The 18,420-nt window shown below is 50.7% G+C and overlaps 1 protein-coding gene and 1 long non-coding RNA gene across 3 annotated transcripts in view; one reads left to right on the forward strand and one right to left on the reverse strand.

The window, feature by feature from the left end:
• The window catches only part of pcdh7b (protocadherin 7b), a 66,600-nt gene extending 53,975 nt beyond the window's left edge, over positions 1-12,625 (reverse strand). For both annotated transcript variants that reach the window (XM_085935946.1, XM_085935937.1), the window contains exon 1: positions 8,882-12,625. In XM_085935946.1, coding sequence (XP_085792072.1) covers positions 8,882-11,953 — 3,072 coding nt within the window. In that variant the 5' untranslated portion in view covers positions 11,954-12,625. The remainder of the gene's footprint in view (positions 1-8,881) is intronic.
• LOC147059990 (uncharacterized) overlaps positions 1-18,420 on the forward strand; it is a 132,417-nt gene that overhangs the window by 6,284 nt on the left and 107,713 nt on the right. The gene's annotated exons all lie outside the window — the stretch shown is intronic.

Here is an 18,420-nt window from a genome sequence, read left to right on the forward strand (position 1 = left end):
CAGGCAGCTGCTTGAGATAGGAAAGGGAGGACGTGCGTTTTCAACCAGGAGTTTCAAATCTTTCCATGCGGGATAAAATTGACGTTTTTACTGCACAATTTGATTTGTGCTTAATTCTCAGTCCACAGCTTACGATCAATCCACCACTGTGCTCTTCTCCAGAAACACTATTTCAAGAAAAATAATCATAATGTCACAAGGTGACCTCTGTCCAGGATAAATGCTTCCTATGCTCATTGGAAAATGTAGTATGTCAACAAGCTTGGATGCTTCAAAACAAAATGGCCGACTTCCTGTTCATTTCTCGAGACTTTTTTGCGCATCCTTTCGACGTTCACTGAATGTTCCCATCTTTGGGTTCTTATGATTGACATTTCCACCAAATTTCACAACAAACCGATACTCCTTTGTTCCAAACTTTGCGGAACTTTTGGGGACGATTTAAATTTGGAGGTTGTTCAAATTGCAACGGCGAGATAGCCCCGATGCAATCGTCACCTTCCGGGTAGAGGTTACGAGCCGTCTCTGTCAATACAAAACCTACTTGGAATTCATTGTCTGGGAAATTGTAGTGAAGGCTGTTTGCCAAAGGTGTCAGTTGACTGTGAAAGTATTTGACTAAGTCTGCATTGTAGGCCCTTCAAGTAGTTAAGTCAACACTCCTGCAGGGTGTGTCCTTGACAATTTTCTTTGGGGGAAGGCGTCCAGGGAATGTGGTTTTAAGTCAATGCATATCACCAAAGTTCCCCAGGGCGGGGCTTGTGTGATGTCATCACTTCCAGGAACCGCATCCAAAAAGGTATCTTTGCATTTTAATTCCATACCCAGAAGGTGCAAGGAGGCGAGAGCGGCGCGGGGAAATGTGATTAGCAAGCAGGTCGGCTTCAATCTGATGAAGCGTAGAAGCTCGACGTCCTTGGATTTCCAAAGCCGTCGACGTTTTATTCACACGAGTCGTATTTCCGGGCATCCTTCAAACGCGCTGTGGAAAAAAAAAAACGGGCGCCGCTGGAAACAACGCGCCTCGGCGTGACTGCTACATAAAGGTGCGAGTGATGCATTGTGGTGACGGGAAAGGGGAGGGGGGCGGGCGACACGGTGTTTACCTTGCATCAGCACAATGACAACAAGAAAGGAGGGAGGAGGGAGGAGGGGCCCGCCTTTTGTGCGCCAGCGCACGCCGAGACACGAAAAGGGAGTGACAAGTTTGAAAAATTGGCAAGCGGGCAGCCGCTCCTCGGGGCTCGGCACCCTTTGAAAAGGCCCCGTGAAAAATGGCCGTGCGATTCTAGAGCGTCTTGCGCTTTCTCATATCCTCATCATCTCGCTCGGGAAAGAACGACGTCGCTCCCACCTGCCAATAGTGCAGATTTATCCCGGCTAATTGGCCGAGACATGCATTGTGGTGTGTAAATATGTCGAGTCGACCACAAAAAAAAGCTTCAGGCCGTGGTTAGCTGCAGCTTTAGATTTTTAATGTCTCTCCCTTCCGCTATTGCTCTTCCTTTTTTTTTTATTTTTTTTTTATAAATCTTTGCCTTTCAATTCAACTTTACATTGATCAAATCGGTTACTGGTTTTTCTGAAGAGTAAGAATCACTTGCGGCGCATGGCATCAACCTTGACCCGCCATCTTAATGCGCGATGCAATTTTAATCATATCAAGCTCAATACGACGCGTTCAAAGGCGGCGCTCAGAAATTTTCAGGAGTGGCCGAGCTACGCCGGAACAATGGCCTTGAGTTGGAAAGATGATTTTTAACTGACTTTCCAGCCTCCTTTTAATTGAATTTAGTACCTGTAAAAAAAAAAAAGAAAAACGACACTTTCAAAACAAAATGGCCAACTTCCTGTTTACGTTTGGACCTCTCTGCTCAAGTTCCATGCTCTTGCCATTATTTTCATTTGGTATAGACATCTTTGGCCGCTTATCTCTTTCCACGCCTTGGCGGCTGTCGAAGATATTTTCAGCGGGGGTGCGTCGGACTTTTCAGAGATGTCGAAGCCAGATGGAAAAATATTTCCGAGAGGCCCTCACGAAAACATCAGTTCCTCTGTGGCGGTAACCGTACGCCTCTGTCATAACAGACAGAGGATGCCAGCGAACGATCCGGACTGGATCCCGTGGAGACGCTCATTGATGTTCCTTCATTGTCTAATTTGATCTCGGGGAGCCGGAAGTCTAAAAGAAGGGAGGGGAGTGATTTAGGACTCACGACGGGAGCTTTGACACTGCGACGAGATGAGCCCCCCGTCGTGGCCGAACGAGCGCCTCCAATTTAGCGTCGAGGGACTTTGGCGTTTGAAATGTTCCCGTTTCCCCAGGTGGCTTTATAACAAGATTTGAGCGGAACGCCGTGTTCCTGCGCCTCATCCAAGCCAGGGCCAACTTGTTAGAGTGTGATGGGGGGGGGCGAGGGGGTGCATCTCTGAGCGATGCTTTGGGCATTGATGGGAGCTGTTAAATTGCTTCATCCTCCCCCCCTTCACAAAAAAGAAAATCCAGGCATACTGCCACGGGAGAAGTAAACGGTGGGGGATATGTCGCGCTAGATTGCCATAGTAACAATGGATCGCCCACTAAGGATTCCTGGGCAAACACGGGCATGCGCTTGAAACGGCGACTGAGGACCATTGCCAGAATCCCCCCCCCCCCTCAGCTTCTTCAAACAAAACCATGTTGGCACCGCTAATGCTCACGATTTAAACATAAACGACAAGGGCTCCGATTGTCGTGTCGCGATTCTCGACGAGAGAAGTTAAGAAAAGCTCATTCAAAGGAGTCTGCGCACACAAGCGTCCACGCCCCGACGTAAATCCCAGGCCCAAAAGAAAGGAAGCCGAGGGAGGCGGCCAGATTTGCGTGTTAAGCACATTTGCGCCGACATCAAACAATCAGCTCGGCGGGGCCAAAGTAATCGGAGCTGCTCAAACATTTGCCGCGGAATCCCGATGACGGTAAACGTCTGACCGAGCGACCGGGGAGCTCCAATATACACATTGAAATGTCACCCGGGCTGCCGCTTAGTCGTCCGTCAAAGCAGAAGGGCGGAGCGCTCTTGCTACTGCTATTGCTTGCTTATTTTTTATTATTGTTTATTTATTCAATCAATTAAATTTATGTAATTTAATGTATTTCTTTCTTCGTTTATTTATTGATTTACATCTACCTATCTGTCTGTTTATTTAGTTTATTATTATTATTTATGTATATTTATTTATTTATTTACATCTAGCTATCTATCCATCCATCCGCATTTTGAATGGCAACTGTCGACGTTGGGACATTTTTTAATGGTACCTGGTACAAAAAGTCAAATCTGCTCGAGTCATTCTTATCATCGGCGACCCCGCCGAACCAGGCGGGCTAATTTGACGGATGGCGTCGTCAACCTGACGGCGACAACAGTCTGTATTTCCACAAACAAGGCGGTTCCCACCGACTCATTTACAACCGATTGTTGCACACCACCAATTGAGGCTAAACGAAGCGTGTCAAAGAGCAATATTTCAGCCGGGATTAGAACAGGCCACCCGCCCGCTAACAATTGTCTTTTCTTCCCATTCAAAATGGCCGCCGTGCTCCATCCCGTCGCTCGGGTTGATTTACCGCTTGTTGCTAAGGACTTTGTTGCCGGGGAGAGCGAGCGCGAGGGAAGAGAAGCGACTCTCTTGAGATGGCGCAAAGAGTAAAAGGTGATATCAAAGCTAAATCCCAAACTAGTGGGCAAGATGCCGTCAATCCCACGCCTGGAGCCAAACTTCACGCCTGGAGTCCTTCCATCCATTTGTCTGACGAGAGGCGGAATTAGAGAAGCTTCCGCTTGCCAAAAACAATTCACGTGACCTTTTTGAGCCTTTTGACAACTTTTTGTGCTCACTTTTGGTTAAAATTCTCATTTTTTTTTGGACACAAACCAGCCAAAAGCAATTCAAGCCGGAGCTTTTTAAACTCGTATCATGTTCTGTTTTTTTTTTTTTTTGGTTTTGTCCTAGCGCAAATTAGCACTTGTGAGGCATTTTTGGAGCAACAACAAAATGACCTATCCCACTTCTGGCAGACTTAAGCCCCGCCTCCAACTAGTGCGTCCGTCAGGGGCCAGATACTCATTCAAATCTGACCAACGGCGTTTCTTGGGCAGACACCTGACGCACGCACGCACGCCTGCCTGCTCATATTCATGCAGGATATTAAAAGGCTCTCAGGCGTGTCGCGGGATGGATGATAGAGCGGCGGCACGGCACGGCGGCGTTCCTTCGCACGATACGCTCCCACTGTACTGTACAACGGTAGCGCGGATATTTCTGCTCGGGCCCGCCTCCAGGCTTTGATGGATGGCACCTCCTGCTTCATACACATGTAATTTCATTTGGGGGAGGTGGGGCACCCAAACCAGAAGGGGGGGGGCGGGGTGATCCAAGCGGTCAAGTAGTCTTGTCATGGACGTTGGTTTTCTGCCGCTTAGCTAATATGCGGAGTGTGTTCATGAAAGGCGGCGGTGCAAATGTAAAGCTTGTGAATGCATTATTTATTTCCAGCCAGACATGAATGTGTCTCATAAAGTCGCTGGATTTCGGGACTTGTTAATATTTCAGATCTGTTGCATTACAAAGAAGGAAGGTCAAAGTCGGGCGGGGGCTGCTATTGCGCAGGAACAGGTGCCGTCACAGTCGTAAGGAAATCAATGTGAACCTGAACCCAGGGTGAAGGTTGCAGTTTATTTTTTTTTTAAATACCCACGGCATTACGTTTTTCTCCTGTTCAAAGTCACTTTGCTAACATACGGCAGAGTTTGATTTGTGAAAGCCAAAGATTTGCCCTATCGCTACCCGACTCGCTAGCGTCCCTCCCCAAAATCAAACAAGGATGTCGTCTTCACCTCTCAAGGCGTTCGATCCATCCAATCCATGTGTTTGATTTTTTGGGGGGGGAATAGTCTCTTGGAATACATACGCGACTTCCTCCCACGTTAGCTCAAGCGACTGACAGAATCCAGAAGAGCGACATTTTTAGACAGCAGACCGCCCGAGGCCTTTTTGTACAAAATAGTTAGACTACAATCAGGCCCGAGTCGGCCAGACATTTTTTTTTTTGCAATTTTGATGAGGTACACAAAAGCGCGGCGGTGCCCATTAGTCACACAAACAAGCCCGACGTCTGATCCGTGTTGCTACGCGCCGGGTCGACAGGCAACAATTCCCCCGAGTCGGAGACGCGGCGCAGCTTAAGTGATGTTCCCATCCAGCCGGCTTGAACTCCTGAAGTCGATACGGGACGACAGCGCCGGGAAACGGCCTAGATGAGCGTAAGCGCATCGTAAAAACCCCGAGAGCCTTGTAAAAGTCAATTTGCCGTACAAATTCCCGGCTAACAATGGCCGCGGATAAACAAAGCGTGCCATACGGCGGATGGACGGCGACGTGAAATCAAATTCCACGTTTGATGGCGACAAATTGAAAGGAGCGTCGACGCCGAGGTGGCATCCCCCCCCCCCACGCTCCGAAGTGGTTTCCCGTTTCAAAGCTCTTCTCTCGGTATCGTTCTTATCTTGACAGGTGTCGAGAGAGCGAGCGGGTCCTTCAATCACGAGTGGAATTTTTTTTGTTGTCGTCGTCGTTCTGAGAGGAATCTCGAGCTCGCCGGCGCATTTATCATAGGCGGGGGGAAGAAGGCTGAAAGGAAAGACAAAGCTTCGTTTTTCGTCACGAGGATTATTATTATTTTTTTTTAAATGGCCTGTTTGTCTCCAGCCGTCAAGGTCCACGGCCAACAGCTACAATTTTTCCAAACCTAACGCAGAGGCATTTTGTGTAACACAGCTGTGCCTTGACTTTGGAACTTCATTTGTTTGGTCATCGGGATGTTCTGCACCTCAGTATCAAGCATCGACCCCAAAGCATTGATTGAATTGATTGCTGATCGATCCATTTGGCTTCAGCTGGCCAAAGATGACAAAAAAAAATGGGCCATTCCAAAACACAACTTCTTGCCTCCTCTTTTCCTTTGGCGGCCAACGGTTGGCGGAACTAAGCCGACCCGACACGACGCCGGCGAGGTGAATGAAACTCGAGAGCTCCTGTGGAATCTCTTGTTTAGTAACTAATTGGACTTGATGAGTGACTGACTGCCTCAGCTGAGCCTGTGAGCCTGCCTGGGAATCTTAAAAGTCACTAATTGTTTTTCTTTTGCAACAACTTGAGCCTCTCTGGAATGTCTCCACGTCCACCGATCGGATGGGAACCAAGTCAAGGCTTTCTCGAAATCTCTCTCGCTCTCTCTCTCTCTCTCTCTTAGCTCAGCATTTTTACAAAGATTTTTGCCTTATTCTGACAGTGTCCACCACCAACATTCAAACTTCATTGATTCATTCAGGAGGAAAACATCGATTTGTTTTTTTGGTGCAATTAAGTTTACACTTTTTTTGAACGATCATTGTTTCGAAAGTGCGTCAAAGTGAGACTTTGCGAATCCAAAATGAGCCGTATTTGCTAGACCACCGCAGGCAAAGGCGCACATTTCCATCTCGGCCTCCCGCGAATGTTTACATGGCTACAAATGCAATTCAGATGGTTGAGCTTATGTCGCAGCGGGGATGGAAGGCCAGCCCGAGCGTTGGGAAAGTGACTGACCGCGAGGTTAAAAGTCGTCGGGCTCACCGCGTTGGCCCTGAGGCGAGAAATCCTGTGTGTGTGTCTGTCTGTCTGTCTGTCTGTCTGTGTGCGTGAGTGTGCCTGTGTGTGTGTGTTTCTGTCTGTCTGTCAGTATGTGTGTGTGTGTGTGTGTGTGTGTGTGTGTGTGTGTGTGTGTGTGTGTGTGTGTGTGTGTGTGTGTGTGTGTGTGTGTGTGTGTGTGTGTGTGTGTGTGTGTGTGTGTGTGTGTGTGTGTGTGCCTACTACAAACTGCCGAGGATTAAGAGATCCTCGCGAGGTGCGACGATAAAAGCGAATCCGATGACCTTTGATAATTCGACGCTTAAGTGATTTAAAACCCTCGCCACATTTGGGCTCGCCTTGCATTGTTTTCACAACGGGGGGAAGAAAAAAAAAAAAAAGCTCCGCCAAGAATAGTAAAGTTAAAAGTCCGGCAAGGTACACACAATGAAGACGAGGAGGCGGCTAAGTGTGAAGACGCTCTGTTAATATTTTATCATCCGGAGTGGCGGGAAGTGTCCGGATGGCTTGCTTTGGAACGAGGAGGCTAAAAAGAGATGATAAACCCGCACGGTTGCCTGGTTACCCACTTGGCCAGGTTGTCTCTACAATTATGGAAAGATCAGCAGGACCAGGGGGACAGAGAAAAGAAACCCCATACCAAGAGGTTACATTGAATGGTTGGTATTATACCGCCTCCCCCCCCTCCTCCCCCAGTCTCCCTCCCCGAAGGGCCTTTGTCGGAACAGTAGGGGCTCTCTACCTTCTAACAGGGCCGTCTTTCTTGCGCCTCTTTCTATCTCTTCCCAATGACAGGCCGGGGGGGGGGGGGGGGGTGATGGCTGGAAAAGCCATAAACTGCAAAATGGACCGATACACGGTAAATACTTCAAATAGTCATGACCTTGTCACTTCAAACAATTCACCTGAAATGTAAAATACAAAGATAACCTGCCATCATATGACGTGGCGACAAAAGTGGAGAGAGAGAGAGAGAGAGAGAGAGAGAGAGAGAGAGAGAGAGAGAGAGCGCGAGCGAGGCGGTAAATAATTATATAAGTGGAGCACAGTGACACGCAATACAATGCGGAGGATAGAGTGCCCTTTTAATTATGCAAGAGACATCCAAAAGCAACAGCGCTCAACATCCTCCGGGAAGTAGCTGGCCAAATAGACACGCCGGGAGTGTTGAGATGACAATTACTGGTGAAGGGGGAGATATATGCGTGTATATAAAAACATTTTCATATATATATATATATTTTATTATTTTTTCCCCCCAAAAAATATATATATGGAAAAAAAAAAATATATATATATGGAAAAAAATATATATACATATATATATATAGAGAGAGAGAGAGAGCATTCGAGATATCCCGCACAGGGCTGAAAAAAAAGATATACTCGATGTCAAGTAAAAGCAGCAGAAAAGGATCAATAATTCATTTCTTTGCCTAATCAAGCCCAACGAAGCACCTCAGCAAATCACCCGACTCGTTTTCTCTTGTCGTACCTCCATGTTTTCATGCTGGTCCAAAAGATTTTTTTTTCCTTCTTTTTTTTTTGTGAGGAAGCAAACAGAAGAGAGTTAAGCCTCGCCGGAGGGCAGACGAGACAAGAAAAGAGGTACGGGAAAGAGATCAAGTAAGACACAGTATGGACGGTGATGGAAAGGAAAACGTACAAATGGTATCTGGGCGGAACGGAAGGCGCGCCGGAACGTTAACGTGACCCCGATGACCAGACTCTGCCTCTTATTGGACGGTAACAAAACGTGTTTGCTCTTCTACCTGCCTCAGCTTTCTACGAGAAGAAAAGGGCCGCCTTTTCAGAAGCGGCGAGTCGACGCCTCCCTCGCCCCGCCCCCCCCCCCCCCCACCCCACCCTCTGGGATGAATTAACCCCTAACCAAAGCCTTACGCGAGCTGTCTGCAGTTCTCCCGGCACATTAGCGGCGAGTGGAAAAAAAAAAGTTCAAGCTGGGGCCCCGAGTGGTCACAAGAAATGAGCTCATCGGAACCATTACGGCCCCTTTCAATATTGCATGTGAATGGCACTCCAAACCAAAACAGATCAATAGCGCTAACTTGACACACATTAGCACGCTAAAGGCAACACGACTACTGAGACTCGCCCTGTCAGAAGGCATTACGCCGCACAAAACAGCGAGAGGAGGAAACGGAATACGTCGAAGAGCCAGCGCAACACGCAAGACGCGTGTCCTCACCTGTTTGTTGTACTTGTTGATGGTCTGACTGCTGTAGTCGGAACAGTGGTCCGATCCCAGGGAAATGTTATCTCCGGTGCCGACGAAGGTATTGGCCGGGGGCAGGTCCTGAACCGCCTGGTGCTTTTTGCCGGCGGTGGGCGACTGAGGGTGCAGCTGGACGGTGGGCAGCGGCGAGCTGGATTTGTAGTGGCGGGCCAGATCCGGGCTGCCCGGGCCCCCGTTGACCGAGCGGTAGCGGCCCATGCCGGGGCTGTCCGACAGTTTCTCGTTGACGCCGTCGTAGCGCTGGCCGTTGGGTTTGGAGGCCTCCACCGTGACGATGCTGCTGTAGAGCGGCTGCTTGGACTTCTGCTTGCGCTTGTCCTTCTTGGGTTTCTTGGACTTGTCGTGCGGCTGCGGCGTGAAGAAGTCCTCGTGGTCCTTCTTGCCGGCCTCGTAGCCGTTCTTGTTCTTGGGTCGGCAGTAGCGGGCCGTGACCACCACCAGGATGATGAGGATGACCGTCACGATTCCCGAGACCACGCCGATGACGATGCTCAGGCGTTGTTTGCTCAGGTCGTAGTTGGGGTCGCCGGCAATGTCGACGTTGAGGGAGGTGCTCAAGCTCCTGGCCACCTGCGCCTCCACCACGGTGGAGTTGAAAAGCGTCTCGTTGACGTAGACGTGGACCAGCGACGTGCTGCTCTGGGACGGCTGCCCGCTGTCGTTGACCCGGACCACCAAGCGGTGCAGTCCGTAATGCTTCTGCTCCAGCTTCGCCACCAGCGAGATCACGCCGGTGCCGCCGTCGATCTCAAAAAGCCGGAAAGGGTTCCCGCCCACGATGCTGTAGTTGAGGTCGGCGTTGATGCCCGTGTCGCCGTCGGTGGCGATGACCGCCCTCACCACCGTTCGGATGTTGCTGGAAGGCGGGAGGAGGGTGTAAGAGCTGTTGATGGGGAAGGTGACGCCGGGCGCGTTGTCGTTGTCGTCCATGACAAACAGCGAGACGGTGGCGGTGGCCGAGCGGGGCGGGTCGCCCCCGTCCACCGCCTTCACCCGGAAGGTGTACGTGGTCTTCTGCTCCCTGTCGAACGACAGCGTGGAGAAAATGGTCCCCGTGTCGTTCTCGATGGAAAAGATCTCCTCCTCCTCCTCCACGTACAGGCTCATTTCGGCGTTCTGCCCTTTATCCGCATCGATGACCGTCACCATGCCGACCGGGCTGTTGGGCTCCAGGTTCTCCTTGACGTAGAAGGTAAACACCTCCTGCATGAACTTGGGCTCGTTGTCATTTTTGTCCGCCACCAGGACGACCACGGTGGCCGAGCCTTGCAAGGTGTTGACGCCCTTGTCTCTCGCGATCACTTTGAATTCGTAGCGCTCGCTTTGCTCCCGGTCCAAGATGGCGTTGACCCGGATGTCGCCGCTGTCGGCGTCGACGGAGAAAATCCCGTTGACGGACGGGTCCAGGGAATAGCTGATTTCGGCGTTCTTGCCGCTGTCGGCGTCACTGGCGCTCACCGTGGTCACCCGCTCGCCGGGGGCGTTGTTTTCCGAAAAGGACACCTCCACCACGTTCAGTCCGAAGACGGGGGCGTTGTCGTTGGTGTCGGCCACCTTGACCACCAGCGAGTTGTTACTGGCCAGGCTGGGGCTGCCCGAGTCCACCGCCACGATGACCACGTTGTACTCCCGCACGGCCTCGTAGTCCAGCAGGGCCGAGGTGTGGAGGAAGTATTTCTTTTTGTTCTGCTCGCCTTCCATCTCGCTGGCCGGCTTAAGCTGGAAGGGCACGTCGCCCACCACCGTGCAGGTCACGATGCCGTTCTCGCCCTGGTCGCGGTCCGACACCTGCACCAGGGCGATGGGCGTGTCCACCACCACGTCCTCGGCCACGTTGGCCACGCCGTCCTTGAGGAAAATGCGTCCGATCTTGCGGATCTCGATGGCGGGGACGTTGTCGTTCTCGTCCTTGATGTTCAGCACCACGGTGGCCTTGTCCATTTTGGGCGGCTGGCCTCGGTCGCGGGCCATCACGGTGAACCTCAGCTGGCTCACTTCTTCGCGGTCGATGCGGTGCAGCACGCTCAGCCACCCGGTGCTCTCGTCCAACCTCAGCAGCCTCCGCACCGACTCGGTGGCCGCCCCGAACACGTACTCGATTTGACCGTTGACCCCCACGTCGGCGTCGGCCGCCTTGAGCTGCAGGATGGGGGCGCCGGGGGAGCTGTTCTCCAGCAGGTCGGCCTCGTACACGCTCTTCTCGAAGCGGGGGCTGTTGTCGTTCACGTCGGTGATCATCACCCTCAGGATGGCCTGGGAGGAACGCGGGGGATCGCCCCCGTCCCTCACCCGCAGCGTCAGCTCGTAGGAGTCCCTCTGCTCCCGATCCAGCGCCCCTTTGATGATGAGCTGGGGCTGCTTCTCGCCGTCGGTGGTGTCGGCGACTTGCAGCTCAAAAACGCCGCCGCCCCTGCCGGCGCCCTCGTCGAATCGCCTCTTCCCCGAGTACGGGTCTCCCGAGGCGCGCCTGGAGCTCTCGCCGGCGTCCTGAATGAGCTCGTACCTCTCGATCCCGTTCCTGCCGAAATCCCGGTCGGTGGCCGTGGGCAGCAGGTAGAGGGTTCCGATGGGTCTGTTTTCCTCCACGGACAGCGTCAGCACCGGCGAGGGGAAAGAAGGAGTGTTGTCGTTGATGTCTGAGATGATGACCTTTCCCTCAAAGAGGTCAACCCAGCTCTGGGCCGGTCCGATGACGGACACCTCGAAATCGATGAAGCACTCGTTCTCGTCAAAAATCATCTGGCACTGCTGTAATTTCTCACGGTCGATCCGTCTCTCGTTGGTGGCCAGCTCGCCCGTGATGTTGTCGATCTTGAAAAAATCCGAGCCGGACTCCAGCGTGAACGTCACCTCGCCGGAGCCCGCCACGATGCCCAGGTCGGTGGCCACGTTGCCCACCCGCACGTCCGGCGGTCCCTCCTCTGCCAGGCGGTAGCGGAACACCTGCTTGGCGGCGGGCTGGTGCACAAACTGCAGGATGAGCATGCAGTAGTATAAATAGTCCACTGCGCCAGTAGTCCTCATTGCTCCCTTGTCAAAGTGTCCGACAGAATGACCACCAAAAAAAAAAAATCACTGTAGTCGACTGGGTGTTGGAATCAAACGACTTCTTCTACATCACTCCTGCTGCAGTGGAAGGCAGCAAGTTTCCCCTCTCTTTCTCTCGCTCTCCGTCTTTATGAATTTAAATGACGCCTCAGCTGTGCTTGTAGGTAAGGGGAGAAAAAAAAAAAAAAAACCTCGATGCACCACTGAATTTTCACACGCGTAAAAAGCGCCAGCAGTAAGTGCAAGCTGTTCGCATTGTCACTCACGTTCTTCTGCGCGGGATCGCTCCTCTCAGTATTCCTCTGCGCCGCGATATGTCCACGCGAGTCAGTGAAAAGTGTGGAAGGAGGTAAAAAAAAAAAGGGGGGGGGGGCAGACGGACGAGCGACAAAAAAAAAAAAAAAACAACCACCTTGCTCAGGCTGCTCTCATCCTGCAAGTCACTTAGTTGTGTTTCCTGGCGCGACGCAGCTCCACGCGCATTAAAAAAAGGAAAAACGACTGGAGCGGTACAAAAACAAAAAAAAAGCGGCAAAATAGATGTAAATCCGTTGTGGGGTATTTTTTCTTTTTTCTTTTTGATTGGATCCCTTAGCGGATGCAGCGACCTGTCCACTTGCCTGCAGACGTGTGTCGGCTGCAGCCCCTCTCTGCAGCACACGGAGAGGGACGCGCAAATGATATTCTCTCTTTCTCCCTCCCTCACTCGCTCGCTTTCCCTCTCTCTCTCTCTCTCTCTCTCTACCTCGCTCACTAACTCACCCCCCACCTCTCCAGTAAACGTAAGCAGGCGCGCGCTTGGGCCAGGCGTTCTGGTTTCGGGGGTTGCGATTTTGTCACACAGGGCAGCGGAACATACTTGAATGCATTTCATTTCTTTTTTTCTTCAAGTGGAGGCTTTGTCATTATGACGCTGTCGAGTGGCGGGACAGGCACCAGACCACGTACATATAAGAAAACCCACAAAAAAGGAAGGTGGGGTGGTGACGCTCCACTTGCGGCACTGTATTGACTTGAAGTGAGTTGAAATTCCCGTTGTGCGCAAGACTGATGCGAGGACAGGAGATGCAGAGCAAACGGGATTCCAGCGGTGCTTGTTCCTTACTAACTTGCGCCCTCTATCGTCTGATGGTAAAATGACACGAGGGGCTTGAACAGCATCAAGCATCATAAGGGCTTCTTGAGACGCCGGGTGTGTTATTTTGATATTTCTGATAACTCCATTGTTGTTAATTTTGGAACGATTTATGTCCCAGTGTTGTCACTACGTTTCAGCTCCATTACGCCTCATATAAGTCTGTGAGTTTTTTTTCTTTTAAATATTTTCCCTTGATGAGACAGCACTTAATTTGTCTGGCCAAAATTTGAAAATGGCCTCAGTCTAAAAGCATCAGGAGATTTGGAAAAGCCTCCTAGTTTGAAGACGAGAAAAAGCTCGATCCAAAAACCACTGACCGGTTTGACAGCATTTCCAAAAATTCCCATCTTCTGCCTTTTACTTTTCAGTCTGTGGAAAATTATGAAGTGTCAACATTAGGTGTATGACATTGAGTAACTTGCAAAGCGAGGCAGGAGGCATTTCTTATTAGAGCATGCGGGTGTACCTAATGAAGCGTCCGCCTAGCATCGGCCGGTGATCAATGCCATTGCTTTCGCTTCAGAAACATCCCGGATGATTTACGAGCAAGAGAGTGGCGCGGGAAAAAATAAATAAATGAAACCCCGCCGTGCCCGCCAGTCGCCTCCTGCAGGAAATCAATCAGTCTAATCAATCCCCAAAAAATTGCTTCGACTCATGTTGCCTTGTAGTCAGCGTGGGTCTTTGTTTATTTATTTATTTACTTATGTATTTATTTATTTATTTATTTATTTATGTATTTATTTATGTATTTATTTATTTATTTATTTATTTATTTATTTATTATTGATTAAATGATTATTATTTGTTTGAAGATATAGTTTAACCTGCTCCACATTCACCGCACGGCTTCCCCGTTGTTGGTCACCGCACAAAGTCTGAGTCGCCGCGAGAAACCAGTAAAATGGTCCGTCGTGTCAAAAGTTGCCCGACAGCACGCGGCGGCGTTAATGGGGCAGCCGGACAGGCCGCTCTTGGGCGAGTCTTTGTGGAAGGCAATCTGTCTTTTTCAAACAACAGCGAGCAAAACATCACAACACGGCATGACTCAGAAAAGAAGCGTCCGCTTCCATTCCGACTCCCTCCGGCCATTTTGCTATTTCGATACCGTGGCTCTTCTCGGCTCCCTCTGAGCCAAAGACCCGGTTCAACTTTTGTGAGATCGACCCAGTCCTGGTCGCGGTTCTGCCGACCGCAACTCCCGATTTTACACGACGGGGGGAAGGAACCGTTATTGGACTCATGACAGTAACAGAAAAGCCAACAGGGCAACTTGTCTTCCGGACCGTTCTTTATCTCAACGAGAAAAAAGATTTGGTCTCATAGCGGTGTCTCTGAACGACCCGCTCCATTTGCATATTATAACGTCTTGTTCTGTTGATGTAATTTTGACAAGCGGTCCCATCAGAAGGAAGGGGGGGGGGGCTGTCAGCTTTGCGGCCTCGGTGACACCAGAGGCAGCGGCTCCTTTCAAAATCCCCTCCGACATCAAAAGGGGAAGCGCTCAAAGAAGCCATTGACGGGCTGCTTTTCAATGGGACGAGCCCTGAGGGGGGGTTCTACTCAATGGGTCCGACGTGCTGGCATTGTGATGTCTTTCAGGGTCGACGGCGCCCGCTCCACCCGCGGCCCGTCGAGCCGGCCACTTGGCACGGAGAAAAGAGGCGCTCCGCACAATGCCCGGCTAATTCCCCACCATCCGGACAAAAAACCCCCCCCAAAAAAACAGGACAACACTGGCGCCATTATAAAGATCTTCCGAAGGCGATTTGGACCGAGACACCCCCCGCTCAGCTCTTTTGCATGCGTGAAAATAGCGGCGGTGTTCAGGTGACGTCTTCTTTTAACTTTAGCGACGTGACGAGCGTGTGAAGAAGCGCCTTTACCATTCAAAGTTACTTTTTTTTTCGGGTTCTGCTCGAGAGTCTGCTGGCGGGTTCTGCCTCCACGGCCGCTACTCGGTTGATCTGTTTATGGAGTGTTTGTGTGCCACGGTCCCGCTGTTTCGGCGGAAAATAAGAAGACACCTGCTCGGCTATTCGGAGCCGGCTGTCAAAAACAGGAAAGAAAGTGTTGGTAGAAGATGGCAGGGGGGGGGGGGGGAAAGTCAGCCAGCCCGGAGATGTATCTATTCTGGCTCCCCGCTTCCCTCCAGCTGCAGGTAGGAGACTTGAAAATGGCCCCGCTGCCTGCCACGGAGCTGCTCTGGCCTGTCAAAATGTCTTTGAGTGGAAAACACTGACGGAAAGTTTCTCTCTCGCTTGCCCTTCTCCTCTCGCTCTGGCCGTCCATCCTTCACGGCAGCGCCAAAAGGGCAACGGCCATCTCGCAGAATGTGGGGGAAGTCAAAGATCCGCCATGCTGGCTCTCAATCGTGTCAAAATTGAAAGCATCAAAAATCACTTGTTTTTTTTCTTGGACGCTTTGTCTTCTCGGGAGGACGCAGAAATGCCGGCGATGGTTTTGTCCCCCGGAGAGGAGGAGCACTTGGAAGATCCATCCAGCGGAATGGCCTCCCAAAGGCCGTTTTGTGTTTCGGCTTTTTCACTGCCAGCCCAGTTACAAATTGACGACTGTAGTCGTCATTGGGAGGGAATGGGTTGATATTCCAATGTCTTGAATTCCATTCCGCCACCGCTTTGGCTTTTATTCCAGGTGGCTTCATCACCTGTAGCCAGAGGGAATTCCGCCTAATGGCCACTTTGGTCTGATCATCGCTTATCGTAACATTCCGGGTATAATTGGGGTGGGGGAGGGGCGGCTGTTTAATTAGCACGCCTTTGCTTAGCTCATCGTATTCGTATGCTCGCTGTACCGGCTGTGGATAAAGAAAAGAAATTGCCGTTTTATCATCATTCGAAAGTGTTCCCTGATTCTCAGACGTTTTTCTGCCAACATACACAAAAAATGATATAAAAAAAAATGGTTGATAATTGTCATGGGCTGAGTGATGTTTTCTGTCCCCTCGACCAACCGTTTGGCTAGTTAGTGACTATTTTGTGTCGTTAGCGAGACTTCTCGAAGTGTGCTGAAAGAGAAAGACGGGTCGTTTAACCGAATCCACCGGCGCGCTTTCGGAAAGAATAAAAGGAAAAAAAAATAAAAAATAAAATAACGTTTAACACCCGTCTCGGCAGGCACTCCACGTAGACCCGACTATTTGCTCGCAATTAAAAAGTCAATTTTGCTCATACGGTGCCAAGTACGATTTGAAACTCAGCACACATGTGAAACGACGGCGGCCGTGTGTTAACACCGAGTCCATGTCCTTGCCAAAGACAAAAGATGAGCGATACCTCAGACCAAGCCTTCAATCTCTTCACAACGCTCATCCCGCTAATAATTCATTCGGTGGCCGAAGAAATGGAAAATATTGATTTTCAATGAATAACACCTCCAAACCAGAGCCCGAGAACCAGAAGAAGAAGACAAAGGAGTCTGTGCCCTCTCTGGAAGGCAGCCAAGAAAATGTGTGAACGGACGGGGTCGGTAGCGGTGCCATCGAGCTGCGTCTCGACGCGCGTGTTAGCGTGGCTTTAATCACAAGCGACGAGTCACTGAATGCCGTCCGTCCGTCCATCCATCCGCTGTAATTAGCCACATTAGTCTTCGTTCTCCACCTCGCCAGTCGTGTTAACGAGGTCGTCGTTGATGGATATTTCAGATCCTTTCGTATGATGATTTTCTGTATGTTAGTTTAGCCTAGGTTATTTTAGCTTATCTTATTTTATATTCGCTTATTTTGGCTTATCTTACCTTAGTTTATCTTGGTTTAGCTTCTTTTATCTTACTTAGCTCGTCTTATCTTATTTTAGCTTAGTTTATCTTGGTTTAGCTTCTTTTATCTTACTTAGCTCGTCTTATCTTAGATTACTTTAGGTTAACTTAGTTTAGCTTATCTTAGTTTACCTTAGTTTAGCTTAGTTTAGAGACGTCGCCCTCCTCACCTAGGCGGGCTGCCACGATTCCGAGGATCAAAATCTCCCATTTGGCTGATGGGATTAAAACAACAGGATTCAAATCAACACGTCGATGATTAAAAGCCGTTTCTCATGAATACGTTAATGAGAGCAAATCCTTCATGAGATGATGACAATTCTGACAGATTATCTATCGTTTGTCGTGTCGGCCACGAAAACGACGGTCCCCGCGGCGGCCCGGTCGGTCGGTCGGCGGGGTTTCGAATGGCCCCTCCCCATCCGACCTTCTGCGTGGAAATCACTTAAGCGCTCCTCCGCCCCGGGCTCCCTTATCTGTCCCCGTCGACGCCTCTAACCTCCGCCCGCTCTCCCCAGGAGTGCAATCTGTTGTCGGCAAGTATTGATCAGGCGCACAAGGTTTTGATTAGCACAAGATTGGGCTCCTCCAGCCCCACTGTCTTTCTCCTCTATCGGCTGGGGACTACTTGACTTCATTGGAGTCGGCCAAGGGCTACGCCGCAGACCGCCCGTCCTGCGGGGAAAAAGATCCGACAATACCTTCTCACTCCACTGAGTGTTTTTATATGGCTCCTGTCGCATAGGGGAGCGAGTGCAATCAAGTCAAAATGCGAAAAGGTTCATCCCCAAAGTAGCAAAATCTCACCGCGACGGAACAAAACGTGCGGCCGTAAAAGACGATAGGGCGCTTCAATCAACGGGGAAACTTTTTTCTCATTTGCCCCGGCAGAAAGGACGACTTGTCGGGCCTTGTGACATTGCAGCCTAAAAGCCAATCGCCCCCCGTTGGCCTATTCACTGGTCAGCCAATTAGGTCTCGGCGGTCAGGGATTAATAGCCCCGGTTAAGGCCGCCATTGTGCGCCAACCAAAGCAATTTCAGACTTTTGCTCGCCCGGAGAGCTTTCATTAAAGCCGCATGAATGCTTTCGGTTATTCACACGAGGGCTCTCGCATTTCTTTAAGGAGTCACCGCTTAGTGGATATCAAAAAAAATAAAAAATGACTTTGCCGTTCTCAAAGCGTGCGACAGGTTAGGCCGCTTCTTATGTACAATTCCCGACGTGCCATGCGAGTCGTCGTGAGTTTTTGGGTAGCGTCGCCGTCCGTTCCGGGTGGGTGGATTGTAAACAAGGTCCACCCGCCGAGCGCAAAAGCCGTCAGATGGAACCGGGCCGGGCGTTGAGTTCATTAGTTGCACGCTCGCTGCGACGCATGCTGGGCCATGTCGGGCCGGGCTGGAGGCGAGTTTGGAGGAAGGGACGTGAGAGACCAGGCGGGGAGGGGAGGGGAGGGGAAGGGAATGGTCCCCCAGTGAGACTTGTTGTCTCACTCCACTGGTCCTTTTAATGTATGTCGTTCAGGAGA

The sequence above is a fragment of the Syngnathus leptorhynchus genome, chromosome 2 (assembly GCF_054491065.1).
Source record: "Syngnathus leptorhynchus isolate UIUO chromosome 2, UIUO_Slep, whole genome shotgun sequence".
Taxonomy (NCBI): Eukaryota; Metazoa; Chordata; class Actinopteri; order Syngnathiformes; family Syngnathidae; genus Syngnathus; species Syngnathus leptorhynchus.